Genomic DNA, 27,140 nt, shown 5'->3' with positions numbered 1-27,140 from the left:
GGCCCCCAGACTCGAGGGAACAGTGCCGAAAACGAAGCCCTACCTGAATCCACAGCCCATCATCCAAATACTCGAATTAAATCAATCTACTTGCTTTGGTTTGGTGTCCACATACCATCCAAAGTTATGGCTGAGTTCGGGTCGCACGAAAAACGGTGTTAACCCATTAACATGTGATTAACTAAGTGTTAGTCTAAAAAATTGAAAAATGGATTAATATGATCGGTAACCGCGACCGTCGATATTTGAACAAAGGGGTCCATCTATTCGAAGGAACTCACATGAAAAAAAAAATCTATTCGAACGAACATCCTTGGCCAATCAATCCTTTTTCCTTTCGGGGACCATCCATATATGTCCCTTTTTGGCCGTCCACAATTGTACGTTAAGTACGAAGCTCAAGCTGTGGCCATGAAGAATCTCAACAATTGTGGTCACAATCATCCTCACGAGAGTACATTAGTATTTTGCTGTTGCGGTGAGGCTGAATAGGAAATTTATGTTACTCCTTGATTATAAGGACGCAAGTGGGTCAACCCGTGAACCCACTTATATAGAATACTTCATCCGTTTCACAATGTAAGTCACATTACTTACATTGTGAAACGGAGGGAGTAATTAAGTAGGTTGACGTGTGGGTTACCCGCTTATATTTATGCTATAAGTGAATTGGTCGGTCGATCCATTTGCAGTTTTACCCGATGGCTTTGGAGATGTTGAATCTTGCTTGTATCTGTTGGAATTCTGCTCTTACTACCTTGAGCAACATCTGCCCTGAAGTGAAAAGTGAATAAAAGAACACTCAAACGATGTCAGTTTTGGTCCGTTCTCAGCTAGCTGACCACATTTATTGGTTTTCGGTGACTGATTCCTTCCCACAGCGATTTGATCTTTACGCAAACTAAGACCTTTTGGATTTTGGAAAGCAGAGTTTTCCTTTTTTTTTTCTTTTTTTTTTTTGCCAGAATTGAACCTAGAACCTTTTTCCTATGAAATTCATGCACTTAGGCTATGCTGCATTTGTGATGCAGGATCTAATCAGTTACGAGAATTGAGAATCTTTACTGACCTTAGAATGCTTTTCATAAAAGTTTTGAATTCAAAGTAGAAATAAACCAGTGCCAAACGTAGTCTAGGTGTGATGAACAAATAAATTCTTTATTACTTTCACTTTTATTTCAGAATGAAGAGGAACGATGTCTCCTTCTGACCATCATTCCCTCACAGGGGGCAACATCGATGTACATATTCGAAGAACAAAAAAGAAGGAAATAAAAAATAAAAGGACAAAAAAAGAAGGGTGTGAGTGAGATCAACGGACCTCTGATCATATGGATCCTACCACAATCACAAACAGATAAGGTCGACATGATCAATTTATCTACGATACAGCGGCACGGAGAAGGAGCAGACGGAGTCATCAGATCGCCACAAATCCATCCCTCACATTATCCCATCATCATCATCTTCTTCAGATAGGGCCCCTCCCCTATCTCATCCTGATAAACCAAGAAACCTGTATGATCTGGAACCATTGGTGGTGTGTGCTTTGTATGTAGTATGTACTATGTACATTTGGCGATTGGGGGTGAGCAGGATATTGTCAGCCATGTAGCAATGTGGATGCAGATGGGGACGACAATGTCATTAGCAACAATGCAGCCTCCTCCACACCCATCAGAAGCCTCCTTTTCGGAACAACCTGCAAGTTGCTGCTGCTATTTCCACTCCCACTGTTGCAGTTGTTGCTGTTGCTGTTACTGTCTTTTACTTCAGGTATTACCTCACCATGCTCCTGCTTCTGTGGCTGGTTCAGGTCCAGCCCAAGATCCTGCCTCCTCTTCTTCCGGTACCGGATTCCGCAAGCGTTGCATAGAGACTGCGATAAGAAATTGAAAAATAAGGATCAACGGATCGACGCATCTGAATTTATTATTGCAAAAGGGATAACATTAAGAATCACCTTTCTGCCAATTATTGGCTATCTAGTTACTTTATTTCCTTAGTGCTACACGTGCTTTTGTGCCTAATGTTGCTACGGGATGGAATTGAGGAAAACATTAAGGGTGGAAATGAAAAATATTCCAATTAGAGAATCGAAATGGATAAAGCATCTCTCTCTCTCTCTCTCTCTCCATGTACACAATTGGTTTGGTGGTTAGCTCTGTTGCAAGGAACAGCTCAACTAACCAACAAGTTGCAACCCAGCTGAATGGAGAGAAATGTCAACAAGATTAGTCATGATAGATTGGACCAAAACAAGAGGTCACCACCACCCCCTGTGCTAAATGCCTAAATCCAACAAGACATCAAGTAAGCACAGACTGTCAACAGAAAACTTGATATTTTCTCGGAGTCTATTTCAAGTATATATATCATTGTGCCACTAAAAGGGGACTTGAGGAAACTTTCGAAAGCGTGTTTGCGCTAATGATCTTGTTGACAGCGCATTGATTAAGAAGCTAAACAAACTGAAGGCCAGGGGCAGGTTAGATATGGACATATGGTGGAATGTGGTAGGAACTTTCTCCTAATGCAATGTACTTAGTTCTCTAGCTGTCTATGATTAAAGTGAAGGGCACAAGATAGCCTCTTTGACTCGGTCTTTGCAGCTCATATATGTTTCCATTGGATCATCCAACATTAGAATCTTAGCGGTACTACTCAAGTGCACCAAAAATCAGTTTAGCATTCTCTAAAAGCATCTGCTAATTATTTTTTACCAAAATACAGAAAAAAGATTAGCATTTCCCGATTAGAACAGATTGCACTAAAGAAAATAAATACCTGTTAGTCAAAAAAATAAATAAATAAATAAATACCTGATAAAAATCCACAAAATAAAGATCATGACGTCCCTAAACATCCATATTTAATGGATCAAAACTTCGCTAGGACAAAGTAAAAGTTACTAATAGATGAGATGATCGACCATGTAGCACAGATTGACAGCATGACACGAACAAACGGAACAATCATTTGCACCACAAGAGCAGAGATAAAAATTAATATGCATGTATATACAAGTACAACTACTACGTCATGATCATGTAATCGATCGGCAGTCCAGAATTAATCCCCAATCAATCAATCTGCCTGACTCTGATCATAACGATGATGAACACAGTAACCGAAGAGGAAAGCCAAGGGAAGCGATCGATCGATCGATCGATCAAGAACTCACCCTGGGGCCGGTCGGGCCGCTGCGCCACATGGGCGTGGTGGTGGCGCGGCATTCGACGCAGCTCCTCCTCCCTTCCTCCGCCACGCCGATCCCCACCACCTACATGATGATCACCAACCAAGAAAAAATTGAACGAGAAATTGATCGAGCCCAGAACACACAAACCCAAAACTCAGATTACACAAGCTAGGGAAACAACGGAGAGAGCCGCACGCGCGCACGCACGCACCTTCCGATCGGTGGAGCCCATCCGGATTAACACAGCGTTGGTTGGAGAAGAGAATCGTTCGTATTTTTTCTCTAGTTCTTGCTTCTGTGTTGTTGATGAAGCGTGTAGTAGAGGAGGAGGAGGAGGAGAGAGTAGTTGTGGAGGAAGAAGACGAGAGAAGGAGCAGGAGAAAGGTAGAGGCTTAGGCGGTGGAGAGGTGAGGTGAGGAAGACGTATGTACGCCGCGCGGCGCGCGGGATAGCGGAGGAGGTGACGTGGCGTTGGCGGATGGACAAGGGAAGATATGGCTGCGATTCTGGTTTCGTTTCCGTTTGGATGGTAATAAAAAGATTTTGTAACATTGGCGGCGGAGGGAGGCCGCTTTCTCGGCAAATCTCGGGAGCACTTTCTGCTGGATTTTCAAGCTAAATTTTAGCCATCAAAATTTTCTTAAATTTAACGTGACATGTTAAATTTAACTTTTTAAACACAATACATATAGAGACGGACGCAGTGGTTGCTGGAGGAAGTCAAGTCCCCCTACTCTGCTGAATTACCAGTGAGAACATGAGAACAGGGGAGAGGGGAGACGAAAGAAAAGGGAGAGAAGGAAGCGTAATAGGGCCTAATTCTGGATCCGTCCTAAATATATGATTATATAAACATGTTTCTTTACTTAAAGAAAATGTTTTACCAGTGTTAAATATATAGGTCACATTTGGGTCCTTGAACGAGTCAACTTTGGAATAAAGGATCAAGATTTTGATGTTGGTAATGTTATTCAATGCTAAATGCTTACAGCAACAATTAAAGACACTAGCAGAATATTGCCACGTGATCGGGAACCTTTGCAAAAGAAAAGAAAAATTAAACCCCCCCTCTGTTATGTAAGCATCTCGTGTGGATGCTCAAATGGTTACTTGATCAATTGATTGATGACGTTTAGAGCAAGTTTAATAGTATAGCCAATTATTAGCTCTAATCCATCTATAGGCAATCTAATAGCTCATTTATATAATAGTTATATACTACACTATTAATATCTGGTCCCATCTATCATATACACACTACGTCTTAGAGTCCGTGCTACAGCTGGCTACAAACCTGTAGTCCGCTGCTCTTCTTTCTCCTTATTTATCTTCTTAAAATATATTTGTAGCTGACTTATAGCCTGCTATTGTACCTGCTCTTGTAATAACAAAGCATCGAGTGCCTCCATAACCAATGATGACGTAAGATTAGCAGTCACGTTCACATAAGCAGAGAATCAGAGATGACAAGCAGTAAAAGGGAAAATTAAAGCACGAGTTCAAGTCCCTAGCTTATCTGTTTCTCGTTTGCTGTCATCAAAACCAACTCTTTCTTCTGCTTCTCAGTTAATCTAGTACTAACTACTTTTCTTACAAAATCGAAGTGGTCATAAAGTGTAGAACAACACATAAGCAACCACCGAAATGGATAAATCAAAGATGACGTCATGGCTTACCCGTCATCACAGCGGCTTTGTGTATCACGATTCACGGGCAACCTTTTTCTCCTGCAGTGTACAGAGGTCAAAATCGCCGTCAGGAACAAAGCAAAACGTCACTTTGTTCCTCAAAATGGTTTTGTGCTGAAATTAACAGTGGCATGCTTCATCCAACGTAGTATTTATTTGTGGAGTGAATGCTGATTCGTCTTGAATTCTGAAGGGTATTAATTCAGATATTCAACTCAGAAATTATTAACTTGACGTTTTCTATTTCATCCTACTAGTTTACAACTCGGAAATTATCCAAAGCAACCAACAACTAAAAACGGCTAGATGCATTCACATAACTTTGCAAGACCGTCTTTAGGGGTCACTTATGAGAAGAAATAATCCAAAGGTGTCTACATGATCAAGATATCGCTGACAAGTTGATCGATATCTCGTGGTAAGGTTAAGAATATATAGTGCGCTCCAAATAGGCTATTAATCAATCTATCATGCTTCAAAAGAAACTTTACATTCAGTTTAAAAAGAACAAAAAAAAAGAAACTTTGCGTTGAAGCCCTTGAAAAGGTAATCAACCAAAAAAGGTATGTATATTTCCCATCAAACTATAAAATCGTCGACAAAATTGTATCTTTCATTTGTAAAGCTCATGGCTGGACATCTAGACTTCTCTATCATTTGTACCACCTGTAGTATTATGTGGCGCTCGAATATTCTCCACTTCTATTTATTTAATTATTTATTTATATCTCTTCCATTTCTTGTGTGCTAAGTTGGGTTTTAGTCAACTCAACTACTATTTCCTTGACTGTTCCATGAAAAATACAAGAGCTTAAAACTGTATAGTACACTTCTTTTTTCACGAGAGCATGCTTCCTCGCTTTTTCATCAACGTTATACTCACTAGTCAACTACTGCACCAACTCCGTTGCATCACATTCCATGAAGACCACAAAAGCTTATGTAAGCATCCCTTCAATGTTTTCCAATGTTTTGCGGCACAAATTCTTCCCAACAATAATCACCCAAAAAAGAATAAAATTGTACTATAAGTACTCACTTTCCTGGCAAAACAATCATCCACCAAAAAGTAAAAAAAAAAGGAAGAAGATTGTGTTGTCAACTTCACAGATAGCCAAACAAAGGTTGTACATGAGATTAGCTCTCAGCCAGATATTTGCATAGAAGCAGCTAGTGTCCCAGAGGATAAGGGGATAGGTAAACATCCACATTAGAGTGAAGCTTAACCATAAACTAAACAAAGGCTAAACAACAAGCTCCATCAGGACCACCAGGCCCACTAGAACTCTCAACTCTCAGGTGTAAAATATGCGAGAAAAAAAGCTGAAAAGTTGTTCTGGTGGTGGTACGGCCTTTTGAGAGGGAAAATCCACTGCAATCCAAGGCTCACCCAGCTGTCGACCAGCTGCTCATGCATAGATATGTGTTGTGCACTAATGATTTGTGTAGGATGGGTTTCAACTTTGTAAATTCTGTGATGATTGGTTAGGGAGAAAGAAGGTTATGAGATGAAGGCCAATAATGGGGGCACCGTACCAAACGCAGTAGGGCAGCACAGACAAAGTACTCCAAACTGGACCTGGAGCTAGCACACAATTGACAATTGCATGCGCATCATGAACAGCTGAACAATTGCCCCCCTTGGCGCACAAGAATCTTCGGCTAGGGAGCCAGGCATGAATCATGATTGCTGCAATGAATTAAAAATATGGTAGTAGTAAAAGAGACAGATGTCACATCTAATTTTAGCTACTTCCTCCGTTTCATTTTAGCATTTATATTGATGCTAATGAATGTAGATAGATATATGTCTAGATTCATTAATATTAATATGAATGTGATAAATGCTAGAATGACTTACATTGTAAAACGGAGGGAGTATTTATTAATGAAGAGGTAACATGTATAATAAATTACATCTATGCTAATTCTAGTGCACTAATCCCAATAGTTTTATTTTATTTGTTTGCTCAATCTTGTCTCCCCCTTTCTCTATTTTTAAGTTTGTGTGAAGATTGTCTAACTCCTCTCTCTCTCTCTCTCTCCTCTTCTCTCCACCTCATCAATGTGCTATTTTGAGGCAAGTGTTTAGGTGTGCATAGTACTTGCTCTGAGACGGCAGCTTCTCTTCTCCCTTACACGAGGCTATTAAGCGAGCGCTGCAGTGATTTCTAACAGAGTGGCAGGCACAGAAAAAGAATTGCAGAACAGCAGAAAGCAGTCACACTTCAGACTTGTATCGAACAACATTCTTGTTTCTAACTTCCAATCGAGGGCCTCGAGGCATCGGCACAGGCATAATCAGGCCAGTCGATTCTGTACTATCAGTTCCAACCCAATCCACATAAAGGTCAATGCTTAGCAAAAGAAGTCAGAACCCACATTCAGAAGTCAGAACCCACATTCAGACGTGGTAGATCGCCAGATAGATAGTGGTGAGTAAGAAAAAACAACAGTGCAGACAAAATTGTGTTCCAGCGACGGGACTCGTAAGAATTCCAAAACCCACTGGGTTCTCATGATTAACAACAATGTAAACTATGGCTTTACAGCTTCCAAGTATTTTTGTCTTTTCCCTTTTTTTTTTACCTCCACAGACATACCAGCTTACGCTACTGAAAGGAAGGTAAAAGTAATAGCTAACCCGACAACACAAGCAAGAGTATGCCCTTCCCCGACCGACCAATTTCCAGTACCCACCCCCTTGTGTGGAGAACCATAATCCATATGAACCAACCGCTATACACAAGACACCCGAACCACACAAAAGCAATGTACCTAATTGCCATACCCTGACCTTGCTCTTATCGGACGAACCCTGACTGCTGCCTCATAACAAGTTAGCAGGACCAAACCATGACTCGGATAACTTGACTCTCCGATTCTGGAAAGCCCCCTGAACAGACAGCTACGGTGCATTTCCATCCAAATCGGGCACTGTTCAAAAAGAAAAAAATAAAGTCATAAGAACTCCAATGAGTCAATGACTGACCAGTTCCGACCATTAGTGAATAGAAAGAAATTTACCTTCACCGAAACTGCCAAACTGAAACATTTCATTGTCAGATTCAGATTCACAGTTCCAACCATTAGTGAATAGAAATTTACCTTTACCGAAACTGCCAAACTGAAACATTTCATTGTCAGATTCAGATTCAGATACAGATGGAATAAGAAAGGGCTGTTGGTCATCCTCCTGCACCCAGTATGACTCAAGCACATAAACTGCCTTATTATATATCTCAACATTGTCATGGTTCTGGAGATCCTCAATTTTGTCCAAGCCATCAGCTTCATCAACCATCGGCACAAATATGTTCATATTACAAGCCCCCAAGTTCTTCTTAGCCTCCCCAACCCTCAAGATATTATCAAGGGCCTCCAAACAAGTTAACACTGTTTTGGAATCTTGGTGAACAAGTAAATCACAAAGCGGCTTGATGCAACCCTGACTAACAAGATACCTGGTAAACAAATGATGTGTCGTTAAGAAGTTGCTAATTTAGTTGCACAGAAATGAGCAAAAGCACATATAAATAATTGTCATCAAGCTTTTCATACTCTATCTGATTGAATGTCCCACCAGATGTGGCATTAGAAATTGCCCAAACAGCCTCCTTTTTGACATCAAACTCAGCATGTTGCAACAGATGCAATAGAGGAGCAATTATGTTTGAATCGATCACAGCCTACAAGCAAATTTCTGAATGTTACTAATGGATAGGTATACCTTTCAAGATACTACTTAGTGCTTTTCAAAAAATGAAGGCTTCCCAACAAGGGGATATATTCTAGAGCTGCAAATGACACGATTACTATAAGCATATTTCTCATGTTTTTTTCATTGGTGAAGCTACAAACCTGAATCTGCTCTTTAGTTCCAGCTGTGATGTTGGAGATTGTCCAGCAAGCTTCTCTCTTGACGCTTTTCTTTTGAGTTGTTGTCAAAAGATTGAAAAGACAGGGAAGTGCTTGGGGATGACCAACAATACACTGTGGTAGGGAGAAGAAACATTAAGGAAGGATAAAACAAAAACTAATTAATCAGTAGTAGATGTGCATAACATGACACAATATACAGGCAAGGCTGCTGCAGTAGTATTAACATTAATATTGTAAACTGAGCACTGCAAATATAAACAGAAAAATGTGGACATTATTTCCTAGTAACAGACACCGCTACTATGTGCAAGCATATGGATGGCAGGGATGCATGTGTTGGGCAAACTAACATTAACCTCTCAGTGTACTGTACAGATTTCTCTACTCAAAGGACTACTACTTTGATCAAACATCAGTAGTAATGGAGTAACCTAGTGAGAAGGACTTAAAAGCAGATTTTTCACAGCAGAATTCAACCAAACACCAATGACATCATTACCATTAATAAATGTTCTTGTATGCACAATTGCACTAAAATGTTCTTGTATGAACAAAGAGAATTATGACATTTAAAAAAGAATAAATTCCCCATTTACCATTGCAATTTAAGCACTCAGGTTTGCGAGTATTTATGATAGGTTTGACAAGGCAAGCAGTTTGCAAGGGAAATATGATTTTCTCAAATTTCAGGGATGCACATCAGCAATATTAAAGTCTGGAATTACCAGATGAAACATTGGATCATAGTGAAAATGAACATGTTACGAATTTAAAAAATGAGGATACAACCAAATGAAAAATAAATGCTCCTCTGTGCTCAGATAGTTAACACCAATTTGAGCATCAGTTTTCTCATAAAGAATTTTTTAACTATGTATCTATTGGTATAAATTTTATACAAAATCAAAATATGCCTTAAAGCAGTGCATGGAGGGGCTAATAACCAGAAGGACTAGTTCCTACAGCATAACAGAAAGAGTAGATGTAGAAAACCTACAGATATTTTGGCAAAATTTTCGCAAAACCACATATGTAAGGCACAATATTGCAACACTAGCAATTTAGAATGAGAGCTATAAAAACAGAAATTTAAGCATGGTATACCAAAACTACAGATTTCATTTCAAAGTCCCATTAGGACAACATCATAAGATCTAACTCCTTAATTCAGCAATTTGAAGTAAATTGAATGCTAAATCTATAATTTCATGATACCATGCTTAAAGTCAGCACTAAATCTGTGGTTCCATAGTATTGTGGATTAAATCCGTAGTTTTGCAAATAATTTTGTCCAGTATCTGCAGTTTTGGTTAATTTACTCTGACAGGAGAAGTGACACAGTAGATAGACAACAAATGTATCAGGAGATATGGTTAATACAATTCTAAGGTAAAATGCTATTTAATCATGCAACACAGAGTATGATGTTTTTCATAAAAGTTAACAAGTTAACTGAAAATCAGCCAAAGGTTCAAATATAAACACATCTGACCATATATTTCGTATGCAGTTTTTGAGAACTTAAGAATGAAGTAGTTAGCAGCTCAACAAAGATTCACAAAAGATAAAACCCAAGTTAGAAAAGAGAAAAAAGAACCTGGGTCTGCGCATCATCCCCAGTTACAATGTTGCCAACCGTGCGGAGAGCAGGAATGAGCACCACAGGTGAAGGATGGCTGAATCAATATGTAGTTGTTCATGTATCAGTCCTCGAATTTAGATCTATGAAATGAAAAAACAGAACAAAAAAGAAAACAAACTTACCTAAGGAGCTCAACAAGCCAATCACACACGCCAGTTTCAATCACAGCTTGTATATTGTCATTAGAACCATCTGACAGGTAAGAGAGTGCCCAACATGAGTCCGTTAGGATCTCCTCATCTTGAGAGAGGATGAGCTCCCGCAGCACTGGAAGCGCAGGTTCAACCTAATAAATTTTCAGACCAAAAAATCAATCAGAAAAAGGAAACAACATATGAAATCAGTACTACATTAGAGGCACCATCATACATGCTTGAAGTCAGGCTGCGGCTTGCCACGGCAGAAGTTAGAAAGGGTCCAGGCACTGTTCCTCAGCATCGAGAGTTTAGCATGCTCATTGAGCTGCTGCAGTAGCGGTAACATTGCACCATGCATAAGAACCAGGTTACGGCATTTTGTGGAATCCCCAGCCACATTTCCCAGGGCCCAGACAGCCTGAAAATTCAAAACAAAATAACTCTGTTAAACTTCCCTATATGATACCAACCATATGATAGGTATAAGAATTCAGATGTTCAAACTTAGATTATCAATTGCTTCCATGCCTGTTCACGGACATCCTCTCTTGGTGAGCTGAGGAGCTTCACAAAGATGGGCACAGCACCATGTTCAATAACTGCCATTGTGTTGGCTGCTGTTCCTGAAGCAATATTGGTGAGAGCCCATGCTGCCTCAAACTGAAGCCACAGAAAAAAGATAAGACTCAGAGAACAGCTAGTGATTAACATAGTAAGTAATAATAATATAAAGTGGCATGCCTGCATTGTTAGGTTTGAGGAGCAACGGTAATGTAGTTTTCAGTTTTCCAACAAGCAATCAATTTGCTTTGCTCACTCGTGGCTTATACTATGTTCTTAGCTGTAATGGAACTGTTGATATGCTGTAATAGATACAAACCTGGAGCTGGGGGTACTCCTCCCTGGTGAGGAATTCCACAAAGCGAGGGAGCACTCCAGATCTAATCACCTCATCAATTGGAGGACAATGGTCTGAAACATTTATTTACTCATAAACTATAGCAGCTCACGGGAATAGTTAACATAAATTTCAAGTGCAGCTTCAGCATTGAAATCAAATAGCATATAAAATTAAACAAAGATTCCTGAGCCACAATGATTAATTGCAGTAGGAGTTTACAAAACCAAGGGAGTTTTGCTATAATTTTGTTTACGAAAATGCTATACACACGACAGATTTGTAGGACTATCGTACAACTAGTCAACGCCGTCATCTGTGAGCGTGAGCTGTTTAACTTAGTGGGCTGTGATTGTTGGGCCTTTTAAAAGCCCAACTCCAGCCGAAGCTCCATATTCCAGCGTCGATTCCTCTTCTCGATATTACTCTATACACAGCCGTGACTTTTCATCTTCTACATTTGCTTTCTCACCCTAAACCCTCATTCTAATCCCCTTTGTCTCCTATCCATACCAATCAGTTAAGATTAATCAGAAAAATTTTTTTGCGGCAACCACAACAGAGTATTCAGGTTGAAGCTAACAGAAGGTATTTTAGGCTCTGATTTTCTAGGCCCCATGAACAATTCTATTAATCTTTTATCTCAATTCGTTTTTCAACATCTCTTGTTTTTTCATGCTTGCAAACATATACATGGCCATATTTGATTTTTCAACTGATTTTGGCCATGAATATGGAAATTGAAGCCGTGGTGCCTTGCTTTTCTATCAAGTCTGGTCAATCATTTTTTGCTTGCATGTTATGGCTTTTTTTAGAGGACTTGCATGTTATGGCTGTGAAAATATATTGGTTTCACATCCTGAAGGCCTAAACTAATCTAACATCTGGAGTGAATCATTTTAATAGCAACCTAAGCTATATCGATACATGTCTCAGCCGGACTAGCCTCTGGCCTCAGTGTACAGAAAGCGCAGTACGCAAGCAAACAACAACGAGGCCCAGTGACGCGTAGTCATATCTGACACCGTCATTGCTCGTTTTTTCCGCCGTTTCAGTCGTACATGCGTCGGACACATGCGTCGGGCGTATAGCAAAGTTGTTTTGTTTAAGCACAGCTTCAGCAATGAAACTAATCAGCATGAACATTGGACAAAAATTCCATGAGCCACGATGATTAATTGCACAATAATAAGTTTACAAAACCAGGAGAGTTTCGCTACAATTTTGTTTTAAGCGCAACCTCAGCAATGAAGTCAATCAGCATGAACATTGAACAAAAATTCCATGAGCCACGATGATCGATTGCAGTACGATTTTACAAAAGCATGATAGTTTCGCTACAATTTCGTCAAAACAAAAGGGAGCAATTCAAATTGGGGCGGGGATTTTGGTGGGGTGGGGGGTGGGGGGGGGGGCAAATAGCAACACGCACCGACAGAGAGCAGCTTCCTGAACTGCGTGGTCGACTCCAACTGCATGCTGCTGTCATCCGAGTACAACCCCTGCACCATCATCGGCAGGCTCTCCAACTTCGCAGACACAAACAGCAAAAATGATCAGGAAAAACCACGAGAAAATCCCCCGACGGAAGGCTCCCACCCACGCACCGAGGCCCCGGACCCCCACCCCGAACCTAACCTTCTTCTCGATGGCCGACGAGTGCGCCGCCTGCGGCAACCCCTCGGCGGCGGCGGTGGCCGTGGGGCGCCGCCTCTTCTCCTTGAGGGCGCGATCGCGGTCGGCCTTGCGGAGTATCACGGTGATGTCCTCCCGCCGCCGCCGCCCCTCCGCCGCGTCCATCGACGCCTTGTAGCCCTTCTGGCGGATCCCCATCCGCTCGCTCGGCCGGAGCGACATCGCCGACGCGCCTCGCCGAGGTTCCCCAAGCCCTAGAGAAAAACCCTAGTCGAATGGGAGGGGAGAGGTGGGGAGATTCGGGGTTCCCGTGTTGTGGGGGGGGCTTCGAAACAGGGGAGAGGAGGCGGTTGCTGTTGGGTGCCATGGATTTTTATTGACGCGCGTAGAACGATCGACTTCCTTTTGACGCAACGGGCGGAAAATCTGTCGTCCTTTTTCCCTCGCTCAATCCCCTCTTTTTGCGAGTATTAAAAGACTAATTACAAAACAAGTTTACACAGATCAAGGCTAATTTGCGAACAATCTATTAAAACTAATTAATCCATGATTAGCACCTATTCATTGTACCACTATATTATCAAATAATAGAAGAGTAATTAGGTATAATATATTCGTCTCGCAAATTAGCCTCCATCTGTATATTCTGTTTTGTTCAAACATCCGATGTGATAGGGACTAAAGTTTCCTTGTATCCAAATTACCCCTTAAACTCATCTTCAAATCTCTCATTTTATGAGAGCGTTTTACCTATCTCCACACTTATTTTATGTGGAGCTAAATCATTTTATGAGAGCGCTTTACACATCTCCACTTTTATTTTAGATGGAGCTGAAACTGTTTGGCTGAGCTCCAACCACAGAAGAAATGGAGCTGAAGCTGAAACTGTGTCAAACAAACCTTACTTGTCCTGATGATTTCTCACTTGGCAGATAGGCACTGAGTTTCAATTGCTGATGGGATTAACGTGAAAGCTTCTTGAGGTTATAAGGCTGTGTTCGCGGTAGGTTAAGCTGGGAACTTTCCCTCCAAACACGCAAAACGAAATGGTTCATTATCACATGATTAATTCAGTATTAGTTATTTTCTTCTTGAAAAATGGATTAATATGATTTAATTTTTAAACCAAATTTCATATAGAAACCTTTTTAAAAAACGTACCGTTTAATAGTTTGGAAAGTGTACGCACGGAAAACGAAGGAGGTGAAGTTGGGAACTCAAATTACCGAACGCAGCCAAAGCTGGGTATATATAATTTTTAAAAGAGGTTTTATATGGTGGTGTTTGGGAAGGAGAAACTAAACTTTAGTCCCTCTCACAAAAATTTTAGTCCCTCCCATAGGGACTTTTGCTTTTGTGAGAGAGACTAAAGTTTAGGTGGTGTTTAGATCCAGGGACTTAACTTTAGTCCCTGTCTTTAGACACTAATTTAGAGTATTAAATATAGACTACTTACAAAACTAATTACATAAATAAAAGCTAATTCACGAGACAAATTTTTTAAGCCTAATTAATCTATAATTAGAGAATGTTTACTGTAGCATCACATAGGCTAATCATGGATTAATTAGGCTCATTAGATTCGTCTCGCAAATTAGTCCAAGATTATGGATGGGTTTTATTAATAGTCTACGTTTAATATTTATAATTAATTTTCAAACATCCGATGTGATAGGGACTTAAAAGTTTTAGTCCCATCTATACAGGGCCTCAGTCCCTTCTTTCCAAACACCACCTATATAAATATACTGGAAATCTATTTAACTTTATACTCTAGTGCTCGATCTGTTTTTTTTTTACTTTTCCAACTCATCTCTCTTCTTTTTTCGCAAACTTGTCCTAAACTATGTGTTTTTTACAAAAGTTTTTTTATAAAAAAATTACTTTAAAAATCATTTTTTTTTCATTTTTTTTAGAAAACTAATACTTAATTACTCATACGTTAATGAATCGTTTTACGTGCGTGAGAGATTGGTTTCCAACAACTATCTAAAAAGCACAGGCTAAACTTGCTATAATAGGCGTCATGCTTAGGCTGAAATTGTATATGTGTGCGCTACCACTAACCATATACGGATGGATAATTTGAACCTCATGATGTAATCCTATCTTTCTATAAAATTAAGCCTACTACATTCTAAAGTTTAACATATAAAGATGCCACATCATCCACTAACATTTACTACATCTCAAATCTCATGCAAGCATGCTAATTTAAGTTTTAGAGCTTTAAAACACAAGCATGTTAATTAAATTATCACCCCACATAATTCACATAATATTTCAATATATCTCTCCATCACTTTTTATAATATCTTATATGCCTATATAGTTCATCCTCACTTAAATTTAAGAGCTTTAAAAAAATCCAAGCATATTAAATCATCATTCCACGTAATCTCAAAATATTTCAATATATCTCTCCATCATTATGTATAATACTTTGTATCTATATACCTATACAATTCATTCTCACTTAGTTAATGTTATTTCTATCTTCTCTCATTTAGCCATATCATCTCAATTGTTTCAAGCTTTCAAATGATTAATCTATGGTTGGAATTATCTCCCTCATTTTCTTCTCTCATAAAGCCACATCATATTACTTTTAAATTTGGGTCATCATTCTATATACTATTTAAATTATGATAAACAACATCAACTTATGCAAGTTTCTATCGTCTAGATATCTTACACATTATTTCTATTTCTTATTATCATACCAAACTCCCGCAGCAACGCGCGGGGTTTCACGTAGTATTGATAAATTAGAATTACGTTTGGATGACTTAGAATTATGTGTGTGTGTGTGTGCGCGCGCGCGTGTGTGTGTGACTTGTGAGGGAGAATAGTAATACTCTCGAGAGTAAGACTATTTAACGTAGAGCAGCTATTGTACGCCCTGTCTCCCATAGTTCAAAAACCCATTTGTAGACTCGGTCAGATAAGGTGAACATCGTCTGGCCCTTCTCCCAATTGAGCCTCCTTCCATTCCTTTAGTTCATCTCCATGAAAACTGATCTATATGCTTAGTGTTTGCAGTATTTTCGCAGCAAGGCCCCCTTTGATTCCTACAGTGATTCCTTAAAAAAGGCCCCTTTGATTATTGGATTGGCAAAAAAGATTTACATAGAATTCGAATTCCTATGAAGTGTTTCTTGCATGTCCCTTTGTAATTCATAAGAAAACGAAAGAAACTTTCCATATATGGTTGTATTTCTATGCTTCACTTTCACAGCAAAATCACCAAGAGTTCTTACCTCTTTGTAAAACTTTCCAATGTTTTTCCTACTACTCCGTTCCATTTTAAGTGCAGTTGTGAGTTTTCGTGTCCAACGTTTGACCGTCCATGTTATTTGAAAAAAAATATAATTTTTTTTAAAAAAATTAGTCACACATAAAGTATTATTCATGTTTTATCATCTAATAATAATAAAAATACTAATCATAAATTTTTTTCAAATAAGACGGACGGTTAAACATTGGACATAAGCAGTGTAAAACAATAGTCTTTCTAGGATGGAGGCAGTATGACACTACCAAAGGGCTTCTATATTTTTCTCCTGTGTTTCAAAACACATGTTCTTTTTACCATTGGTCACATCTTTTTTACTGCTTTTTAGAACAAGACAATCGAAAACCGATAGAAAAATATATCAATTATAGCGAGAGATTTCGTCTTTTAGAGTTGATGGTACCGAACATGAGCATGAGAGTTGAGGAAAGGCCAAGTGTGGGTGACAATAGCGGACATGGGGATGACCCTGCAAGCCGCGCTTGTCCCGTAGGCACACTAAGACAGGTGATGGGAGCACGTGTCGCGATGGAATAGAGAAGACAAGGGAAAAGCCATTCCATTCCATGTCAATGGCGTCATCCTGTCCTCGGTTCGTGTTTCCAGCGTTCTCACCATGCCTAGGATCTCCTCCATCGCTTTTGCTGCTGCATCATCCACTTCAACTTCAAGTTCTAATCCAGTGGTCAACATCCAAGCAGACCTCGAGAAGGGTAAGAAAACCTGGTTTTATTCTTGGTGCTAGAACATTACAAGGGGAAACATTTTATTACAAGTGAGAAAAAAACACAAAACATCAAAATAGGCCCTCACTCTATGACTCTAAGAACAAAAAAGAGGAAAATAAAGGTACTAGCTCATTATAGTCTAGTACACATACATGCACACAACAATGTAAATTATTTCATCACACACATAGACTAGCTAGCTAGCTAGCACATTCAGACCGAAGCAAAGACATTAATATACTCCCTGTGACATGAGAAAACAAACATAAGTTACTTGCAGCTAGCTAGCTCACTTGATTCCATCCATGTACTAGTTAATCAACAAAACAACATCAATCACGCTGAATATCGACTTCACTACGATGGACGATATGGAAAGCGTGGCCTTCCTTCATAGGGAGATCATAGCAATCGTCAGATTCATCACGAGGACTAAAATTTGTGATTTGAATCCTTTTCATCCTGGAGTCACCGCAGTCATTTTTGGCCATGAGTAACCAAGCAAAGGTGATGAGCTCCCCTCCACTGGCCAGTTGTTCCACGTGAAGCTCCGCCCTTGACTTGCCGGCGGAATAGAGGAGGACTCTCACCCACATTTCGACCAGCTCGTCAAGTACCCCATCTCCTTCAGGCTGGTCACCCACTAGTAACGAGTCATGGATATTTTTGTAATGCTCAACATCAGAGATGTCATTAGTCCTCCTCTGGAACATACGTTCCGCAGTTTTAATCGAGGATATTGCACTGGTATTGAGTGGAAGCATGGAAGGGTGGTTAACCAAAAGATATATCATATAGTTTGACAGTTTTCTGCAGACATCCACCAAGGAATGATTCCCAGGGTATTGCCTGAGGAAAACCTCTGTGACCATATGCATCATGAGAAGAGCAGTACCAAAGTCTGCGGTGAGAACATCTTGTATCTGTTCCAGGAATGAGCCAACATATCTCCATTCTAGGTATTCTGTATCCTGACCATCGACTTCATTCATTAAGCCATAAAGGCCAAACACAACTCGTTCCATAGTATCTCTATCCGTCTTGACATACCCAGTGTGTATCAGCTTGTTTATCCAAGATATCTCCTTAGCACCAACTTTGTTTGCTATGTTTCTCAAATAGGTCATAATTTTGGGTGTGCATGATGTTGGCGGGCTGATGCCTACCAACCTGTTCACGCAATTGTACTGTCCCATTGAATTAGACCACCGTGGCCTATTCTCTGGCCATCCAATGCGACTGGAAAAAAGATACCATGAAAAACAGGCAAGCCAGTTGTACTTTCGAACCTTCAACCATGCCCACGTCCATGGAGACATCATGAAAATAAGCACTGCGCAAACTTCAAGGAGAAGTTCTCCAATGAATAGTGACATGGTGACCGCAATATCAACTTTACTATACCGCCGTTTCTCTGTTGAAAGAAAGAGGGCAAAAGCAACAATTGAGGTAGATATAGCAATGAATCGAAGTGCAATACCTCCCTTTTTTCTAAGAAGAAGTGCCTTTGTGTAGAGGTCATCATACATCATGCCGAGCTGAAGCTGCACCAAACTTAATTCGGGCTTTATTATAGTTTCAATTATAATTTTCTCCAATTCTGCTTTTCTATTTTCGATTGATATTTCATCTCCCTCCAATTGTACTTCTTCATCACCTTCAATTGGTGTGTTATTTCCTGTGGATTGTATAGCTTCATCATTCTCAGTTGAGATTTTATTTTCCTTCGGTTCTACTACTTCATCATCTTTAATTAATATTTTATATTCCTTCTGCTCTACTATTTCTTGATCTATATCCACAGACCTAGTGGCTTTCTCCAATTCTACTGCTTCTTCATCTTCTCTCACGGATCTAGCAGCTTCTTCCGATTCTACTATTTCTTCATCTTCACTCTCAGAGTTAGCAGTAGACCTGAGACTGCGTGCAGCAAAGATATCATGGATTTGTAACATGGAATTTAAAGCAGTGAGAACATAATCGTAATAGGTCATATTCGACCCGTTGCTCGCTTCTGGCAATTGTATCTCATACATGTGTCGAATAGTGGAGTTCTCAATGCTTTCAAAGCTCCCCCACTTGAGAGACCATGACCTAGTGAAATACTTGATAAATCCAGTAGCAAACATAAATATTCCTGCAAGTAGAAGCTCCTTGTGTCTTCCAATAGAATTGAAGAAAACAAAAACAGCCAGAACAGCATAGAACAGAAGTTTCCCTGAACGTGTCAACCATGCATTCTTGTCCTCCATTTTAAAAGCAGTAATCGTGTCCTGCCCACCAAGATGAATAAGAAGAAATGGCGCCCAAAAGAAAGCAATTGATTGGGGGTTACCCTCTTGTCGTGAGAGGCCACCGAGGGCATAGATTGCTATGATATCTGCCCCTAGATAAGTTGATGAGATTAAGACCCTGGTGAACTTGTCAGTGATGTGCACGTGAAATCTACCCGCAAAGAATAGGACCACTTGCATTGCGAAGCTCAAGAGCACAGGCACATATTTCTCCATTTCGTATCTCATAGCACCTGTTGATTAGAATAGCATACAATATCATTCAGTGTGACTTCGGCAATTGGAAGAAGCAATGCTTTATAAATGGCAGTACAATCAATCCATACCATTCATCCTTTATAATCCAAATCTTCATATTTATTTATACTACCAAACCACTCATATAGTAGATTAATTTTTGTACTGTGGTAGTAGACTTCATAAATCAACAGTTAATATCTCCTTATAATAATATTGGTATAGAATACTGTATCACCGTAAAGTTACTCTTGGACAACATAGCGAATTATCTAGTCGATCATATACTATTTGGTTCAAATATATATATATATATATATATATTATGTTTTAGCCTTATGTACACGAATGTAGTCACTACCAGTAAAAGTATTTTATCTTACAAAATACAAATAATATACCCACCACATTAGGTAATTAACAAGGGTATCTAGAGAAAGTTGGAAGGAAATAGACAAAGTGCCAAATAGATTGATAACCTGGATTTTTTTTTATCTATGGACATTCGTCCTTGATACTGAGGTCAGGATGTCAATGGTTCTCTTATATAAGAAATATAGATCACCTCATGGATTTTCTCTAAATAAGTCATCGTTAGAACACTTGGATAAAACATGAAATGGTGGGTCTCCATCTAATTTATAAACATCTCTCAACACAAAGCCCTAACTCATGCACTTTCCTCTCTCTGATCCATCATATCTCCTCTCCCCCCTCTCTTTCTCTCTCTAAGCCATTACCTCTGTTTCCCACCCACTTGTGTGCTCTTGATTCTCTACAATGCTCCTTTCTCCATCTGCATAGACCATTGCCATGGCATCCCTTCCTCCCATGAATCTACAACACCGCCTGCCTCCATCTACCTCCTAACCTATCGTACTTCTTGCTTTAGAGTGGAAATTCCACTAGGTGCCATCCCTTGGGATCAAATCCATGCTGCTGGCGACCTTAGCCCCACGACCACTCAGGAGCCTTCCTGGTTACCATCTTTTATATATTGAACGCCTCTAACCCACGGACCGTCCATAGATGTTGTCTAGTTCATCTGTTGCCATCCATACCAGCTCAAATGACTGATCCACTCTTCCGCCAAGTGAAACAATGTCGTCCCATGCATATTTTTATAATATAGTTGGATGGCTGAAATTTGAGGTTGAATTCAAGATGTTTAGCTTACTGATTGCGTCTTATTCTTGACATGATTGATGAAGTTCATGGAGATTAATAAATATCTTACTTTGATTTTATTTATCTGGCCTCTAAACTAAGATAATAATTTATTTTATTATGTCGTTAATTACCTTTTTATAGTAAAATTCTTAGAAGATTTTGTAATTACAAGTGAGTTTATATTGCATTGACTATAAATTTTAGATGTCATTATCTTACACTAGCCTATAAATTTATACAGATGAGTGTAATTGAATGAATATTTTTTTGACGTGAACGTTTGCATAGTCTTCAATAAACGTGTTTCATCATTTATCTTTTCTAATTTATTTAGAAAATATAAATGGTGAAACATGTTTATTGAAGATTGTGCAAGCGTCTAAAATAATGGATAAAAAATGGACATAGTGGTATGCAGAAAAAATGTTTAGTTGTATGAGAATTTCTGTTTTGTTTACTGTGAATACAGGAAAAAATGGCTAAGTTGATTATATCCATTAGTGGGTTGTTAAAGTGATTTATTAGCACATCAGATTCTATTAATTAGTTGTCTGTTAATTAGTCTATGAGGTGAGCCTAAACATGCAACGGTTACGGTTGATTGAGTGATGAACGCTTTGGATGTTATCAACGGCAAATTTTGCCGTTTGCCTCAAAGGCAGACGATACGAACAGACTTGGTGGTTGTACCGATGGTAGCTAGGTTACCAGAGAAGAGATCTTCTATGTATGAATGGGTTTAAATAGCAATTTGTGTGATGTTTGTAGTGCCTTAATTTTATATATGATTAAGACTGTGTTTAGATCAGGGGTGAAAAGTTTTAGCGTGTCACATCGGGTATACGGACACATATTTGAAGTATTAAGCGTAGACTAATAATAGATTCCACCTATAAACTGCGAGACGAATTTATTAAGCCTAATTAATCCGTTATTTGCAAATTTTTACTGTAGCACCACATTAATGTCAGATCATGGAATAATTAGGTTTAAAAGATTCGCCTCGCAATTTACACGCCACTGTCTAATTAGGTTTTTTTCTATATTTAATACTCTATGCATGTGCCAAACATTCGATATAATAGGGTGAAAAATTTTACCAGGGATTTAAACAGGCCCTAAATCCTTAAATATCAGTTTTTATCTTTTATGACCCGGCAATAAAGTTAGCTGGCCAACCGTATTAAAGGCAATCCCACACGAGAAAATTGTAAGTCCCCATGACCGACTGCAACTCTTCCTCATCCTCAACAACCCTACCCACGTCACCGCCTCTCCTAGCCATGCCGCTGCTGCCTCCATACCCAGCTGCACCATTGTCCTCCTCCTATCGTGCTGGAGGGTGGCATCAGCTGACGGATTTGGTGGCACCGGATCCTAGACCACTAGGAGGAGAAGGAGAATTACTAAGTGACTTTTAATATTTTTTTTAATATTCAAGCTAAAAGTAAATTATATTAGTTATTTACAACAAATAAAAATAGTTTGTCAAACTATATATATTCAGAGAGAAATAAATTTAATAGACTCTGTATCAGATTGTAGATGAAATATGATATCCCGCACTTTGATTATATTGATGAATTTATGTTAAGTATTATAAAAATGATGGATATATATGTTAAAAATATTGTAAAAAATAATGTGAAAAAAATGATTGGATGTTGATTTGTAGAATGAATTATATATGATATTGCATGCTTGCATAAGTTTTTATATAATTATTGCTAGTGGATGATGAGGTGGTATGTTTGCATGTTGAGCTTTAGAATTAGTAGGTTATAACTTTATAGTAAGATAGGATTCATAGTGCCGTTCGGACCCCATGCCGTGACTCAAGGAAAAAAAGCAAGATACACGTGTGCAAGCTGAGCAGGGGTCAGGACCTCCACGGGGCTCTCTCCCCACGCTACTCACCTAGGATTTGGCTGAAGAACGAGTGATCAAAGTTGGATACAGGGATTTTAGGTAGATGTGGTAGAAGCGAACGTGGCACGGAATATTCGTTAGGGGAATGATGCAACTGAATGCCAACGTTAACTCAACGCACTGTAAACGCCCTTATCCAACAACCCTAGAGCCTGGTTTGCGGATGGGATCCCCACCGTCCCACGATGCCGCCTCTAGCGTGCTGGGGAGGAAGTGAGATAGGGAGGGTGATGACGGCGGCAACTTAGGATGGCTGACAGATCTGACATTGCGAGGCAAAGGCCAACGGATTGGGCATCAGGAAAGCTAGCGGCCGACGGATCAATTGTACCTGAGGCTGGTGGGGCCGATGGCATGAAGTGAATGTTTGTGCTTTTTAAATCAACTTGATCTCAAGATTTTATTGTAAGATTGTTTAGTTTACTGTTGTGAGTTGATCTTTATGTAATTTGATATCTGGATTGAAATTGTATTATAGATTGGAGTAACATGTTGATGTAACCATCTATTTTACTTTGTCCCCAAAATGAGTAACACTGGTGGTCTAGATGCCAGTTTTTGAAACGGTAGAGATTGGCCTTTCTATGCCGGTGATAGTCCTATCTATATATACTACTATAAAATACAACAAGTGGTGGTGGTTATAATAACCTCTCTACCACTACTTTAGCAAATTTTCTAAATTAGTCCATCATATTTTATGATATTATACAATAATCTAATATTTGTTTCAAGTAAATACTATATATTCAAATGAGCAAACAAACAATAATAGCATACTTGATAAAACAATAATTATCTATGCCATATTATTATATATTATTTTATCCATAGCAAAATATGGGCATTTCGCTACTAAAATTAAAATTCGATGTGATGCATACTAGTCTGGACCAAATATTTAAAATATAAAGTTTAATTGGAGTCATATCTCAAACCGACGAGCATTTGTTACTGAGGAAAAACTGTTTATGGGGATAAAGAAAACACACACATATACTTACCGATGGATGGAGTCGTCATGTTGGACCTGGATGTGCAAACTTGCTGCTTCCTGAGCCTCCTCTTGCATATGTTCCCGGACCTGCCTCTTGCCTGTCTGGCTTCACCTTAAATAGAAGAACGCAGGCAGGCATATGCAACTTGCTACTGGGGTCTGGGAGTACCAAGTAAACGCTAGTCTTCCTGGTTTCTAGGGCCGTGGTCGATCGTGTGGGGACTCTCACAACTAAGGGCAGTCTCAACTCATAGTGCTCATAAGCAGTGTCTATGGTGTCATATCAATAAGACATCACAATATAAACTACACTCTACGATCCATGGTTTCTTAAAGTTAGCCATTAATAAATGCATCATCTCTCTTCTCTACCAATCTTATTTATTCTTCATCTATTATGAAAACATTATTCTCTCCAAATGCAAAACTTGATAGTGTCTAGTGCATAGATTCTCGTGTTGAAGCTGTGTCTTGCATGAGACCCAGTTTCCTCCTCTCTTCACTCTCTCTTAATTAATATAGTGTTACGTAAGCTAAAAGTCCTACATGGCAATGTAGTTAATACCATAGACACCATCCTAGGTGGAGGGTTGGGACTGCCCTAACGTGGGTGCACTTGCCACTCGCGTAGCTAATTGGGAGTAAAATTTATTTAACATGTAAAGAGACCCGTGTAATGGTACTATATATCTGAGTGCGATGGCAACCAAGCATATTCCATACGAAGCCAGCTTTGGTGTGCTGTTCTGTTTACACCAACTTTACATATATTGTAGGACTAGTCTTGTAAAATTTATATACATATCCAAAATTTCAGGCATATACTCATGAGGGAAATTAACCAATTTCGTCTGCAGGAACCTTTGGGCCACTTTATCTGGAAAAAGGTGGCAACTTTGGGGTCATCATACATTTGCTGATGCATTTGGGTAAGTTCACACGATCGCGACCCTACAAACCAGGAAGACTAGCGTTTACTTGGTAATTAAAGACTTAGAACTGCTACCGAGGACTCCTCCGTTGCATAATTCTTAACGTTTCGGATAAGGTTGAGATCAAACTTTAATAGCTTTGCTTATCAATAACTTTAAAAATACTTAGTTTAAAAGGTTGAGAACAATATGTATAGATTTGTCTTTCCAAGAACTGTAATACGGAGTAAAAGTAAACATGTATTTATTTATTGTGTATATTATAATAAAAAATAAGATTAAAGATATATTTTGAAGACCATATTATTATCTAAAACATTAAGAATTACGAAACCGGAGAGAGTATATGCCCCTGGGTTTGATCCCCGCCGCCGTGGCCTCCCATTCGCGGCGTTCCTCGTGGAGGGCAAAGGAGGATGGGATGATGCAGTCGTCATTCAGGGGATTTATTTTTTTTATTAGCAAGTGTCATTATCTTCTAATAAAATCAGGGCCAGCTATGGGGCAGTACGGATGGTGCGACTGTACTGGGCCTCTAAAAATTAGGGGCCTCCAAAATATGTATACTATGGTATCAAGCCTGATAGGCTTAGAGAAAAGACAGAAGACCAATTGGCGATCGAGCATATCGTGACTGCTTGATTGTATTTTAAACTTATTAGTGTGAAATTCGTTAATGACAATGAGTTTTTAAATATTATCTTATATTTTTTGGTGTATGGGGGTCTTTTTTTTTTTCCGCACCAGGCCACAAAAAGTCAGGGCCGTCCTTGAATAAAACCCTCACTCTGATATGCTAACTAAAAGTTGCCTGCTATTCTCTTTTCTTTACATAAGCGTAGTTGTTCAGTAACTGAACCTGGCCTGATGGCATTAGTGCTAGTGACTTATTATTAGCAGTGGAGATTAAGAAATTCAGCCCAAACTGTCTACAAAGGCATTAGAAGTAAGAATGTTATATCGTAAATACTCCTCCTGTTTTCGAATGTAAAATGTTTTAGTTTAAAACAAGTTAATTATATTTCTCCCTTATGGCCATATCGCAAAAAATAGGATACACCAGTTTACCAACTTTTTCTAGGAAGTGCAAAAATAATAATCCATGAACCAATAAAGCGTAATAGACAACGAACTCAGAAACGCACTTCAATATTTTTACCAGATCAGTGGACTACAATAAGCCCATCTAAATTTCCATTTTCTAATATTGATGACATATATAGGGTGGCATAGGAGTTCTGTAGAGGAATATATATTTAAGAGTAAATTGAATCTTGGGTCACTCTTTTTTGCCATTGTTGCAATTTGGATTAAGGGTAAACAAACTTTTTCACCTTAGACCACGTATCGTCTTTACTGGTCGTTTAAGTTTGGACTATTTCTTCTACCTCTAGCTCCCCCTCTCTCCTCTCTTTCTCTCTTTACTCATGGGCAGGAAGAACTGTTGAGATTATAGGTATATAATGATTTAATATATTCCATAAATAAATCATGGCATTACAGATGTATACTAGCATTAACGCATCATTAGATCTACACATGTAAACTATACATGTAAACTAAGCTGTAAAACATAAACAGATCAAATATACGCAACATATTAAACACGTACCGAGGTGATAGAAAGACCGGCTGCTCGGCAGGAACTTTTCGCGATTGCAGGCGTCAACGAAGGCGCACAGCATGCGAGCGAAGAGGATGACGAGCCGTCACGGACGAATAGGGAGCAGTCGCGCTAAACGCTTCCCAAAAACCTTATTGCTGCCTTCTCCTGGTGCAGGAAGTCGAAGGCAGATGTTCCGGAGACCTGGTCTCCCGATCGCCGGTGCACGCCGGCGAGCGGGATGTAGTAATCTACGAGCGACAGCGCAGCACAGAGTAGGAGGCAAACCCTAGATTGATTTCGCGTGTGTTGCGTGAAGACGGCAGGTCGGTTTATATAGAGAAGGGTCGCTTGATCAGGGCGCCCGCACGATCTCCACTATGCGTAACCAAACCGGATAAGTCACGCGTAACTTATCCAGACTCCAAGCCGTTTTCACGCACCGGATTTTTCGGAACGTTTCCAAAACAGAAACGAATCCGAATTTGCAGCAAAACAAAACTGCAAAAGGAGGCTGCATCTGCGCAAGGTGAGGAATCAATTTTGGCGGACCATTCGACGTATACGTCGTGCACGCGCGCCGCCTGCCCTGCCAGGCCAGGCGAGGCGAGCGAGCGCGCGCGTGTGTTCCCCCTCTTCTCTCCACCACACATGCTTCAAGTGGCTAGGAAGACATCCTCCCTTTTAAGGAGGTCCCCTTTCCTAGAATAAGCAAGGTGGTACTAAACTCCACATGCATGCCATCCCATGAGGTGGGCTTTTGTGATTTTCTAAAGAATTAATCTTCGAGTGGGCTAAGGCCCATCCATTAATTCCAACAATCCCCCACCAAATGTCAAAATCCCACTGAGATTTGCCTTTACCAATGTAC

General features: G+C 39.5%; 3 protein-coding genes across 6 annotated transcripts; all 3 read right to left on the bottom strand.

The window, feature by feature from the left end:
* Positions 1-1,139: 1,139 nt before the first annotated feature.
* On the bottom strand, positions 1,140-3,729 carry LOC4326489 (GATA transcription factor 23). Its single transcript, XM_015765880.3, has 3 exons — positions 3,414-3,729; positions 3,185-3,283; positions 1,140-1,879 (listed from the first exon to the last, which is right to left on the bottom strand). Exons 1-3 carry the CDS (start codon positions 3,432-3,434, stop codon positions 1,604-1,606), a joined length of 396 nt encoding a protein of 131 aa, XP_015621366.1. The 5' UTR covers positions 3,435-3,729; the 3' UTR covers positions 1,140-1,603.
* A 3,657-nt stretch (positions 3,730-7,386) lies between these two features.
* On the bottom strand, positions 7,387-13,385 carry LOC4326488 (importin subunit alpha-1b-like). 4 transcript variants are annotated; one of them, XM_015765878.3, is made up of 12 exons: positions 13,088-13,385; positions 12,882-12,978; positions 11,432-11,523; positions 11,080-11,211; positions 10,784-10,969; positions 10,537-10,700; positions 10,370-10,448; positions 8,752-8,883; positions 8,452-8,579; positions 7,999-8,354; positions 7,918-7,936; positions 7,387-7,827 (listed from the first exon to the last, which is right to left on the bottom strand). In XM_015765878.3, the coding sequence occupies exons 1-11, from the start codon at positions 13,304-13,306 to the stop codon at positions 7,920-7,922; spliced, it is 1,602 nt and encodes a 533-aa protein (XP_015621364.1). In that variant the 5' UTR covers positions 13,307-13,385; the 3' UTR covers positions 7,387-7,827; positions 7,918-7,919. The 4 variants fall into 4 exon arrangements, with proteins under 4 accessions (XP_015621364.1, XP_015621362.1, XP_015621363.1 ...); XM_015765876.3 differs by having other exon boundaries at positions 7,918-8,354; XM_015765877.3 differs by lacking the exon at positions 7,918-7,936.
* Positions 13,386-17,093: 3,708 nt separating this feature from the next.
* On the bottom strand, positions 17,094-23,888 carry LOC9269304 (uncharacterized). Its single transcript, XM_015780415.3, has 2 exons — positions 23,742-23,888; positions 17,094-19,634 (listed from the first exon to the last, which is right to left on the bottom strand). The coding sequence occupies exons 1-2, from the start codon at positions 23,758-23,760 to the stop codon at positions 17,440-17,442; spliced, it is 2,214 nt and encodes a 737-aa protein (XP_015635901.1). The 5' UTR covers positions 23,761-23,888; the 3' UTR covers positions 17,094-17,439.
* Between the last annotated feature and the right edge of the window lie 3,252 nt (positions 23,889-27,140).

This window comes from Oryza sativa, chromosome 1 (assembly GCF_034140825.1).
Source record: "Oryza sativa Japonica Group chromosome 1, ASM3414082v1".
Lineage (NCBI taxonomy): Eukaryota > Viridiplantae > Streptophyta > Magnoliopsida > Poales > Poaceae > Oryza > Oryza sativa.
This window is presented reverse-complemented; position numbering and strand designations above follow the sequence as displayed.